The sequence below is a fragment of the Pomacea canaliculata genome, linkage group LG1, assembly GCF_003073045.1.
Source record: "Pomacea canaliculata isolate SZHN2017 linkage group LG1, ASM307304v1, whole genome shotgun sequence".
In the NCBI taxonomy this organism is placed as follows: domain Eukaryota; kingdom Metazoa; phylum Mollusca; class Gastropoda; order Architaenioglossa; family Ampullariidae; genus Pomacea; species Pomacea canaliculata.
Window position 1 is genome coordinate 26,018,823 of NC_037590.1, and position 12,637 is coordinate 26,031,459.

At 41.8% G+C, this 12,637-nt stretch overlaps 1 protein-coding gene across 1 annotated transcript; it reads left to right on the top strand.

The window, feature by feature from the left end:
• The first annotated feature begins 5,893 nt into the window (after positions 1 to 5,893).
• On the top strand, positions 5,894 to 12,637 carry LOC112560778. Its single transcript, XM_025232841.1, has 2 exons — positions 5,894 to 10,736; positions 10,790 to 12,637. The coding sequence occupies exons 1-2, from the start codon at positions 10,599 to 10,601 to the stop codon at positions 12,635 to 12,637; spliced, it is 1,986 nt and encodes a 661-aa protein (XP_025088626.1). The 5' UTR covers positions 5,894 to 10,598.

Genomic DNA, 12,637 nt, shown 5'->3' on the forward strand with positions numbered 1-12,637 from the left:
TTTCCTTGTTTACTTTTGTTAAAGTGAAGCAAAGACTTTTTCCCCCAACTGTGGGGCACTACAGCCTGGTTATCTTTCAATACCACTATGCTTTTTTTCTTATGGTTCAAGATGTGTACATAGTCCCACCTGTAATGATTCTGTAATAACTACATTTTGGTGACATAAAACGGAAGCGCAAGGGCTAAAAAGCTCCTGTTGTCTTGATTTTTCATCTGAACAGAGAGGGAGTCTAGAATCTCTGTAGAATCATTCCTCCCATGATTGACACCATTTAACCGCTAGACGCTCGTTTGCACTGATGTAATAACCAATCATGTCGCAAGTAATCCAAAACTGAGGAGTTTTTGCAGGCAGAATTGCTTCACCTGGTCTTGAACAAACCCCATCTCTAGTACTAGTAGTAACTAGCAGAAAGGTTGTAATTTTGGCTTTGGAAAAGTTAACGACAGGGTTATCAGACTCCTAGATTTTGCACAGAGGAATCAACTCGATATATGTGCATACTTGAAAACACTCAGGGCAGCTTAGGAATCGCGTCAATTATTACTAAGCGAACAGCCCTTTTAAATGATAATGTAAAGAAAGTTATTGGATAAATGACTATAAAAAGCCTCTTGCAGTGGCGTAGGAACCAGGGGGCAGCCGCCCCCCCCCCAAGGAAAATACGGGGGGAATATCCTTTTGCCCCCCCCCCCAATATTTGAGACGTAATTCCTCACAATGAGCAAAGAACTGAAGAAAGGTAGGGGAACGTAGAGAGGAGACGGTCATCACTGTCACAAAAGCGGGCCCTGAGGCAAGTGGAGGCTCTAACACCTCTGACGATCAGATCGGGGACAGTCCGTTAGTATTGTTTGCCATGCTAATTGCAGGCTGTGTTGAAGCCTGAGCGAAGAAAGCAGCCGGACAGTACATCGGTACATCGAGTGTGGTCTCCCTCCCCCCTCCCCCATAATGCGACGCCTTTTCTTTGGCGGTTTTCGTTTGACCAACATAAAACATCCCCCACCCACTCGCAGGAGACTGCAAGAAAGATCAAGATTATTAGAGATGCACTTGATTTTGCCCAGGCAATAATACAGCTTATTACTTTGTCACCGAAGCGTCAGGTGTTGTTTGAGACCATACAAAAAGAAGCAGGAGGATCTTCGCCAACCATTAAGCCCCTCTGCCCAACTCGATGGACAGTAAGGACAAGAGCGATGGAATCTCTAATAAAGAACTATGAGATTTTGCAAGAAACACTAGAGGTGGTCTCCGAGGGCAGCGACGAGTATGCTAGAAGGGCTTCTGGTCTCCTGATGCAGCAGTTCTCGACATTTTTGGGCCTATCACTGGCACGGACTGTGTTTGCTGTAACTGAAGAATTGTCAACAGCACTACAGAAACAGTCAACATCTTGTGAGAACGCTTCTTCTGCAGCTAGTGTGTGCATAAACACATTGCAGAAAATGCGTTCCGATGAATATTTTCTAGATTTTTTTCAATGATGTTAAAGCCAAGGCAAGCAGACTATGCGATGCACCACGCCTTCCCAGGCAGAGACAAGTTCCACGACGGTTTGACGATGGCTCAGAGGGACACTGGTACACAGATATTGCAGCCTATTATAGACAACAGTACTTTGAAACCCTAGATCACATAGTCGAAAATATCCAAAGGAGGTTTCATCAAGACTGTTTTAACGTGCCGAGACAGATCAAAAAGCTACTTTGTGAGGCAGCACTAGGCAAAAGCACGGAAATTCCTAGAAATATCGCCAGTACCTATAGCTCTGACATTGACTTTACCAGACTGAAGACACAGCTCTCATTTCTGCCAAGTGCCATTACTGTGAACCCAGACAAAACGACAATTCAGTCAATCGTCAGAGGTATTTCATCGGAATTAGTAGCGTCAGAGACCGTGAGAAAGATGTTAAGCGAGATCGATAAGCTTTTGAAACTGTATTTACTATCCCAGTTACCACGGCAACTGCAGAACGCAGTTTTTCTGCCTTAAAACGAACAAAACCATACCTGAGAAGTTCCATGACACAAACGCGCTTGAATAACTGTCTCATTATGCATGTATTTAAAGAGAGGGTTGATCTGCTTAATCTGGACGAGATTGCAATGGAGTTCATTAATAGAAATCACCGAAGACGCAGTTTTTTTGGCACACTGACTTGCCAACCTTGATTAATATGATTTATATGATTATAACGTTTATCACATTTCTTGTGAATGCGTTAGCCGGGGAGTCATTCTTTAATTTGTTTTTTCTTATTTAATGCTGCTTTGCCTTTTAACAATAAAGCAGCGTGTTGTGATGCTACCACTGTGTACGTGCTTGCGTGCAGTACCCCCCCCATTCCTTTTTTACGTAATGTGCGAGTGCAAACGCCGTTCACTGTCAGCAGGGAGTTTGCCCCCCCCCCCCCCAACGCCGAACATCTTCCTACGCCACTGTCTTTGTGCAGGGACTTTGGTGACAAACGGGTGGCTTGTGGCTTGACGTCATTCTCTCGACAGTGATCAACCACTTCCGGTACGAACCAGAAATTCTCGCCGTATGTCGCATCATTGCTACGATTGCATTCGATGGGTGAATAAAGATAACATTTTTAAAAATCTGTTGCTACATTAGTAAACTGATGTCACCAGTTACGCCTGTCACTAGTGCAGTGAAACTCCCAAAACCCTGTATTCATGTCTAAGTCTCTAGCCTCACTCTCCGAATTTTCAGTCAAGGTCTTTAAGTATTCTGGTGTCGTCGCTTTATTATTCTCCTTTCCACATAAAGCGAAATCTCAAAGTGAGGAACTTTCAGATAAACATAAAACGGAAATTGTTGTGACGTAGACACGGACAATAATAATAAAAGTGCGTGATTTGTATAGCATATAGACACTCGAAAGGACCATGCTCTTGGCGCTTGAGAAAAGAACGAAAAAGGACAACAAACGAAAAACAGAAGGATGAACAACAGGACTGATGACTAATAAAAGAGAAAACGCAAAGAGGAATCGGGTTACCAGATTTGAGGAGGGGTGGGTCGAAGATAGACTTGCATTGTGTGGATTGTTGTTCAAGGAAGAGGTGTACATTGAGTGCACATTTAAAAGCTTCAGTGGTGGGATATTGGAAGGAGAGAGGGGTACATCGTTTCGCCACAGTAAATAGACATCCTGTGACCATTTGTTGTTCTGGTGACAGGAATAGTGAGGATACGGTCATCAGACGAAGAGTGGAGTTGTCTGGCTTGAATGTAAGAGAAGAGAAGCTCATAGAAATGATGAGGGCAGGAGCTTGCAAAGTAATGTAAAACAGCAAGGACAGTGTACTGAATGCGAGAACAATCAATGCAACACTGCTCACGCCAATGTACAGTCCCATAAGAAATAAAGGAAATAGATTTAATTGGTTCCCAGCCCCAGTTGACTCGCTAATATTTGAAAGTTACAGGCTATATAGCTATGTTTTAATGAGAACAGCTATAATACAACATAACTGGAGTTAAACATAAAAACATTAAGGAAAACGTCTAAATATAAGAAAACGTGCCGTTTTGACGGCGTGGGTGGATGGAGGTGTGGGGAGGAAGGGGTGGAATTACTGCTTGGATTCCCCCGCCATGAGCACATGTGACATTGTAAAATCGGGGGTGACTTCCCTTCTCTGTCGCTTTCAGGTTGAAGGAAAAAACTTGTCCAGTGTCTGTTGCTCCTGCCTTTTTTGTAACACTTGGGTAATACGACATCACATTATCATTGAACATGTTCAGGCTCCTATTGCCTATCGCACCATCATTACCTCACTACTATTGCTTTTAATCTTCTTTGGAGCCATGATTGAGGATTATCTTATTAAAATAAAGCACAAAAATCACTAAATAAGAAAGATGCCTACAGATAAGGAACGTAACTGTGTCGAGAGGGCGAATGATGACATGCTGGTCGGTCACGTGTGGTTCACGTGGCTGTTCGTTATCCGAAATTTTGTTCGCTATCCGAGGCGTTCGTTAACCGAGGTTCCACTGTACTTTTGACTTTGACTTTTGCCTAGAGGTTGAGAGTCGTCTGAAGGAGGCTGCGATTCTTGTGGGGGAACTGGTGGTCCTGAGGAGCCGGATCTACAGCGGGTCGGGTGCAGCACCCTTTCCTGCATTGCTGAACACCTGGCCGGTCAGTGAACAGGAGGCGGTTATGGAGACTAGAATTTCCAGTGTAGTACACTTTCCAAATTCATTTCATATTTATTTAATATTTGTGCTACTGATGAGTTTTTTGTGACCGGACCTTTTTTGTTTTCTATCTCGATCTGTATGTGTTCATACTATGCCCATTATGAACTCTTGTACACAACGCACGCAACGTAGATGTAATTATATCCAGTATCAGTCCCAGTGTGAAGGATGGAGTGTTGTGCTCTGTGAAGGGGATATGCGGCACGTGATAGTCTCGTGCGGTAGGATCGATGACGTCATTGCTGCTATGATTCGCTTGCTTTTCAACGGATGACAGACTTCCCTCAATGGCGCTTATCACCCTTGCAGTTGCAGACTTACTTTCCCTTGGTAAACAGAGAAAACGGTGAAAATCATCTGTTATGTTAGAATCTTGTGGTGAGTGCACGTTTGAGCTATAGTAATTAGAAAACTCCGTCCATCCATCAAGGATAGAAACGGCGAAATGTCTCTATACTTGGTGAACCACAAACATGTTCCATGGAAGTTCTAGGCAATAGGACGTTGAATTCTAGCGTTTGCCAATGATTTAGCACACACAGCAGCAACATCAGCACTCTACGTGTCTTTGGATAAGGCAGAAGTGATTTTATTTGCTGCCTGGTTTTCAGCGAGCGAGAAGAACCCTGTTTTGTACTGCTCGCAGACATGACAGACGGCCATCATGCAGGCGCTTTCTAGAAAATGAGGAAATTCGGGTCAGGGCGTTGAAGAAATGCCGAGGGGGGGGGGTGTTGCCCGTTCAATGCGTGTCATTGTATGTCACTGTCTACAGACTTCATTTTTAAGACATTCCTATACGTTGCAACCCACCCCTTGCAAAAATAAACAAACTGCAACATGAAATCTGTTTTCCTTTCACTAAAAAGGTTTTATAACAGCGTTATCTTTTCTATCCAATTTCAATCCGTAGTATGACTCCAGATTCTCTCTCTTCAAACCCGATTCTGTTTTCATAAACTTTTTGGGACTTTGAACTTTGATTATACATGTTTCAATATAGTTTTCGTCTGACAGAATGAAAGCCAGGGTGGAACAAAAACTTTTGTTACCTTATTGTTGACAAATGATAAATATTTACGAGGGTAACAGAATAAACAAAAGTTATGGTATTTTCCATCTAGCCCTTTATGAATATATGTGAAACGTATTATACATTTTATATTTGAATGGTTTTTCCACTTTTTAGAAAGGAAGCGACTGAAGTCGTTGCTTAGCGCAGCTTTTGCTCTTTGCTTTTCAGTTGTGCATTGCTATACTAAAAATGTCACCACATTACATCAGCCCTTTAGTTTTCCTATGTTTTAAATGTGAGCTTTACCTATACCCCTAGCTGAATACTACTAGCTAGGTCGTTTTAAATTGGTTAGGACATGCAGATCACTTCGCAAAGGCGTGTCCAGCAACTTAATCTGACAGTGGCTGGGACACAGCAAACACACCAAGATTGGCCCAAGCTTGGTGCTTCATTGGTCTTCATTGGCACCAATATTGCCTCTTCTTCACAATTCTTTACAATACAGGACTAATATGGAAATGAAAGTTGGGCAACTCTTGGCCCAAGATTGGCTAAGTCTTGGTAGAATCTTGGCACCAATGTACAGTATCGCTCTTATCCCAATATTGGACCAGTCTTTATAACAATAGGCCAATATCGGGCCAATCATGCATTGCCCAAGATTCCAAGGAAACCCCACATTCAACCAATATTGTCCCAATGATGTTTTTGGTGGTATTTGGTCCATATTAACCTTTTTTTGCTGCAGAGTTATAGCTCAAGACAGATTGGTTTAATACATTTAAAACATTGTCATTAGTTTTGGTCTGTAAAACGTCCTACAGTTGACAAGTCATTAGAACAAGACTAACCGTAGCTATTTACTTGCAAGTTGTTTTATGTTCTCCAAAACCATATTAAGATACATTATTTATTCCATATCATAACCAGCAGCCACACAATCTACAAACGAATAAACATAAAATAAATATCAAGGCATCAATCTTAGTTCTAAATGCCCCTCCCGAAAGCCATAAAACACCCAAGCATATTATATTCATACAATACACATAATATATACAAGCACCCCTCCCAAAATTACATCAAGATGAACATTAAAAGGAAGTGTTCGACACACTTTGTAGCTTTTTTTCCCCCTCCTCTGCCGGCCTCCATCACGGTCACCTGATATCGCCAGCCATTGGCCATTGTGACATTAATTGTTGTATCGTTTCACTATGGGCTCTGGACAAAAATAAAAAAAGCGCGTTCACGTGGGTTGAAAAGAAATAGGTGTTAGCTTTCAAGAAAAAAGTGTACACTATACACTAAGAAATTATCTTCGCAATTACATTAGTATTAACATCCTTTGCTGAGGAGAAAATTGGGCATTTTGATTTTATTGATCATGCATCTTCTATTAGGTGTATATAATATTTTAAGAGCCCACTCAATATAGTGGTTTTTGAACAGATGAAAAAGATCTAATGCTAACAAGAAGAATATGCTTTAAGCAGAAAAACCTTTCCAATGTCTATATATACTCATACTCAATCCATTTAAATTTAACACACAATCTCTAGATACATCCCTGTCATTAAAATTACATAATTTATGAGCATCATTGGCTTATACCATACAAAAAGAGAAATCCTTTAAAATAATTTATCAAGCATCAAACAAATATCAATTTCCTTTTGCATAGTGTAGAAATATGGTAACATGCTAGGATGGGAACAAATTTCAGGACAAAAGTAAATGTTTCTAATGCAATGACATTTACGTAACTTTGCATGCATTTGAGTTTAGTGATTGAAAATGAAAACTATGTACAGTACACATATATACACACACACAAGTACACACACCTGCGTTTTTAGACTCAAATTCTGTTTTTAAAAAACTGAATAATAAAAAATATGTATTTGTTTGGTGTATTGAATCAGATGTACTGATGAACCTAAAAGTAACTAAAACTGTATGTCTCAACCCAACCAAGGACGTGTATATTAGTTCGTGACCCAACAGGGGAAAAAAACGGAAAACAAAAGTGTACGTAATTTTTTATATATATATATATATAGTAGATGAATTACATAGACACTTGTTTATTTCAATTTAGTTTTGATTTTAATATCTTTAGGGATTCTAATTTCACTAACTTTTGCTGCATGTGTAGGGTAGATTTGACTGCATGTCCCTAGAGCAATTTCTTTTGATTAGTCTCCAGTTTAAATAGTAATCGCTTGATCATCTTTGCTAAATTTTCAAATGCTGGTCGATCAATATTAAAATTTTAAAATCTGTGCACTTGTACCTTGACAACTTTTGAGAGCATGAAGATCTTTCCTGAAGAACAATGAAGATCAGATCGAGTGCAACTCAAATTTCGCTCTATTTTATATATAGATATGGCGGAGACCGGAACATGTGAGCATTGTTGATATAATTATATCTCTATACTTTTTCTAGACTGTGATAGCCATAAAGTATAAAATATATGTATATACAGTATTAGTTAACAATCTACAAAATAATTACAAAATTACTGTGTAAAACGCGCCTTGATAGTCATAAATCATTCATGTCAGCGAGCTAGGCTTAAATTAACTTGGTGGCCATGTCTGAATCACGAATATTGGCGGGTCAGCGGCTCCGCCAATCTTTGCCAATGTCCCCATCTTAGCTGACATGAACGATAGCGTTGCGCGCGCACCGTGAACGTTGCCAATGGACAAAACAATGTTCCAAGCTTTTCCCAAGCTTGGCCCAAGATTGTCCGAATCTTGCATGTTTGCTGGGGAGTGGTTTGTATAGAGAAAAGAGACACATATAAAAAATGCTCTTTCAAAAGCAATAATTATGATTACTATACTGACGCAATTTTAAACATCTGTGAGTTTAAAATATGTACATTTCGATATCAATAATGTATGATAATAAAGATAAGGTATCTATCGATAAGACTTCACACAGACTTTTTACATGATTTTTCTTGGCAATTAATGGGTTTTCGTGAAAGGTTTGACAAAAAATTGTTATTAGAAAACGAAAACATCCCAAAGAAACACTCACACGCACACACACAAAAATACACCCAAGATTTGATCACACTACAGGTCAAACTAAAGACGTCGTTTGCATCCACTATGCTACAGAGAGATTTCTCGCGATACTTTCTAATCTAACCTACTTTTAGTTTGACAATGTCTCGGTTGTTTAGGGCCCTCATTTATTTTACTTTTACCTGTCATCAGTTTTAGGCCTTAAGCTATTTTGCCTGTCGCTAGTAACTTTATGCAGCCCTTCATAGTGTTTAAAAGATGTTGAACTTAGCGCCATAACAAGTTTCAGAGCTGGGAAAGATTGAAACGGAGGTTTCGCTAAGCGCGGACTGTCAAGGTCGCTGACATCACTCTTCCAAAGCTCCCGTTTTTCCCTTCACTGAGATGTTTACAAAAATAATCAGCCGCCAGGACGAGTGGCGAAAGTCTCATCCAAGATCACGTGATCCTCCGATTTTGCCGCCTCTCGGAGTCTTGTCATTACGTCACAAACAGTCTAGTGCTGACGTCATCCGCGGGATATCCTCGCGGTCAGATGGTGTGTCAGTTAAACAATCAGATGTAGCTGTGGACAGGAAGGACCCAGCTCTAGCGAATGTCGCTCTAGAGTCTAGAACCTCCCTTTCATGCGGCCTCCGGGAGCCTCCAGTTCAGTCTTCTGCCAGTTTTTGTTTGTACCTGCATGAGCCCGCTGTTATTCTCATCCGTAGTTTCTTCGGAGGTATTTCCGACTCAAGAATAGGGAAGTGTGACACGGCAAAAAGGCTGACACGATAATACTTCTATCATACGCTGGTGTACTACTACAGTTCCGGCATTGCATACACGTGAGTGGTTTAAGCTGTGAGCTGTGTCTGCTTAAGGTAACCAGTTTTAGCTGTGTAGCATTGGTGAGCGATGTTAGCAGTGCTGTGCGTGTGGGTGAGCCTATTCTCCGCCTTCATGTTTCCACCTGCTGATACCTGAACGTCTATTATACCTTTACTTGTCATCAGTTTTAGGCCTTGAGTTATTGTGTCTGTCGCAATTAACTTATGCAGCCCTTCAGACTGTTTAAAGTTGTTGAACGTAGCGCCATAACAAGTTTCATAGCTGGTAAAGATTGAAACGAAGGGTTCCTCAGAGCGGCTTGTCAAGGTAGCTGACGTCACGCTTCCGACGTTTTTCCCTACGCTGAGACCTTTGCGAAAAATAAATCAGCCCTAAGTGATAATATAAATTTTTCTTACAAGTGGAGAGATTCTCTTCCGTTTGCTTTATCTTGTAATTTAATTCAATGGTTGGTTTCTTTTCCTTTTCTTTTGAGTTGGTGGGTCGCACTTTATGACCGCCAATAAACTAAAATTTTGTACTGTCCCTACGTGTTCATGTTTTTGTGTCCACTGAGGAGTGATTGGCTTCGTTGTTCTCGTCGGGCGTGTGAAAGTCCGTCTGATTGTGAGCGTGTCTGTGAGACAGCAAGTCCCGCGATACCCGATAGCGTTACCATAGTGTACGCTACTCTACTCCCCACGTCCCCGGATAGGACCAAAATTCTGGTCATTTTAGCTTAGCCCTTTACTGCTGATTATGATGCCACAAAAATCAACACACATCACATTTAAATCCAGTCAAATGGTGTCAGGGACGCAGGTCTAGTGGTTAGGATTTCGCGTTGTCACCGCGACGGCCAGGGTTCGATTCCCCGCTTGGGAACCAGAAAGTGAGATTTAAAAACTGCGTCCCTGACAATGGTGACCCCGTACGTGATTTGTCGTGGGCTTGTAGTATAGGTGTTCATCTCTCGTGTAGTAAGTTGAGTTGAAAATTTGTGGGGCTGTGTGCGCTATCCCCGTCTCCAGCTCTACGGGTCTGTGGAGATTGTATAGCTCACTCCACAGTAAAGGATTAGTGTCTTTATCTACTTTCGTGCTTTGACTTTCTTTCCAAGCTCTCTCTTCTTGGTGGAGTGTGTGAGATATTGGAAACTGAGAGTGGGTGCTATCCTATAGGACTCTTTCTTGTATTTGAAAAAAAAAAATTTTTTTTTTTGGCTTTCTCTAATTATCTTTGTTATATGATGTTACGCTGTTCTTTAAGTGGTCATATGCTTTGAAATGGTTTGTTATTACCTTTAGAGATAAGTTAATTTTGATGTAGTTGATGACCTATTGGATGTTGATACTTGAGAATTGATTTTGTTAACTATTGTGAACATTTAGTGAACCTGGTGCACGTTTATAGGTGTGAAAACTTTGAGTAAATGTTTATCTATACTGTTTGATAATAATTTAGATATTAATCTGGAGTAGGAAATTGTAGTAAACATGGAGTTACCGGATGTGGATAGCTTCATAGCACAGGGTGAGAAGCTGGGATACACAGATAGTGCACTCCAAAAGTACGTCCAGCAGTGTATCGAACGTTTTGACAGAGGTACAGAAAAATTAGAAAGAGAAGCTGAGGCTGAAAAGCAGAAAGAAAAGCTGAGGCTGAAAGATTAGAAAGAAAAGCTGAGGCTGAAAGAGCAGAAAGAGAAGCTGAGCGTCAGTTCGAATTAGAGAAACTACGTTTGGAACGGAGAACCGATGCAAGTGCGTCCAACAGTAATGGGAGTCAAGTTTCAAGAACACTCACGCATAAGATTCAAGAGTTCAAAGAGGACTCGGATGATATCAACTCCTTCGTGAGGCGATTTGAAGCCCAGGCACAAACTCTTAAGTGGCCTAAGGATATGTGGCCATTACAAATGTCCACGGCTTTTCACGGAGAAGCTCTCCGATTGTATGATAGGCTATGTGTAGATGGACCTGTAGATTACGATGAACTAAAAAAAGAACTTTTGATCAAATTCCAGTGTACAGCCGAAGGATTTAGAGATCAATTTAGATCGGCGAAACCACAAAAGGAAGAGTCGATGAAATCTTTTCACGCCCGATTAGTGGGATTATTCAACAGTTGGATTGAGTTGTCCAAAAACCAAAAAACTTATGAAGGACTTTATGATCTGTTAATAAGGGAGCAGATTCTGCAAAGTGTATCCAGAGACTTAGCAGTTTTCTTGAGAGAAAGAAGCTTCCAGAACGCTCAGGAAATGGTTGACAGTGCAGAACATTATCGCGAGGCACATAAATACAGAGCACGACGGGGTGACGGCCTAGAATTCGCCGGTGTTAGTCAGAGCGCAGGTGGGGGCACACGTTCACCTCGCATGGGTGGGCCGCGTGACGATCGCACGCGATTTCCAAGGGATCGATATATACCAGGAAGAGGACCCAGGGAGGTGCGACCGACAGGATGGTCACGCGCCACGACGAACAGGACCAGCACTTCTCGATCACCAGAGAAGAGGTCTCCAACTTTTAGGAGAAAGATCAAGTGTTACGCCTGCAAGGGATTCGGACACATTGCCCGAGTGCGTGCCAACACACTAGGGACTAGTAGCGATAAGCCCGACCCTCGAGCATCTCCGAAGCCAGCCAATATTGGAATTTTATGCTCTTCCACCACGCAAGAAGAACTGGGACTCCTGGAACTTTATTCCGGGACAGTCCGAGGTAAAACCGTCCAGGTGTTGCGAGACACTGGCGCAACCACAGCGGGAATTCGTGCTGACCTGGTTCAGGACCACGAATACCTGGGTCACAACCAGGCCTGCATAACGTTTGGAGGAAATGTTGAAACTTTCCCCGTAGCTCGTGTATACGTGGACACACCGTTTTACAAAGGTTATTTGAAATGCTGTGTGATAAAACACCCTGTGACGGATTTGATCACAGGAAATATTCCGGGAGTTCAGGACAATATGGAAGACAACATACCCACAGCCATGGTGGTGACTCGTTCACAAACGAAGAAAGTGCATCAACCAACATATCCTACTGAACTCGAACCTTTGTCACAGAAGATAGAACCGCAAGTGTTCATCCAATACCAGAAAGAAGACAAATTCCTCCAGAAAATACGAGAATCTGTTGGACAAGATAGAAAGCTTAAACTTAAAAACAATATCCTTTACAGGCTGTTCGAGAAATCGGCTATTCGACAACTAGTGGTGCCGCAACAATTACGATCCATGGTTCTGACCATAGGCCATGATAACCCCCTTTCCGGATATACTGGAGTCAGGAATACACTGCGCCGGATATTAACGCAATTTTGGTGGCCAGGAGTTCGAAGAGACGTACGGATACACTGCCAAACCTGTGACATTTGCCAACGGACTACTTCCAAGGGCAGGAACACTCCAGTGACAATGATGAAGACACCCATTATCGACGAACCATTCAAGTGCATAGCCATTGACCTAGTGGGTCCCATCAGACCAGCCTCCGTCGAGGGTCATACCCACATCCTGACTGGCTGA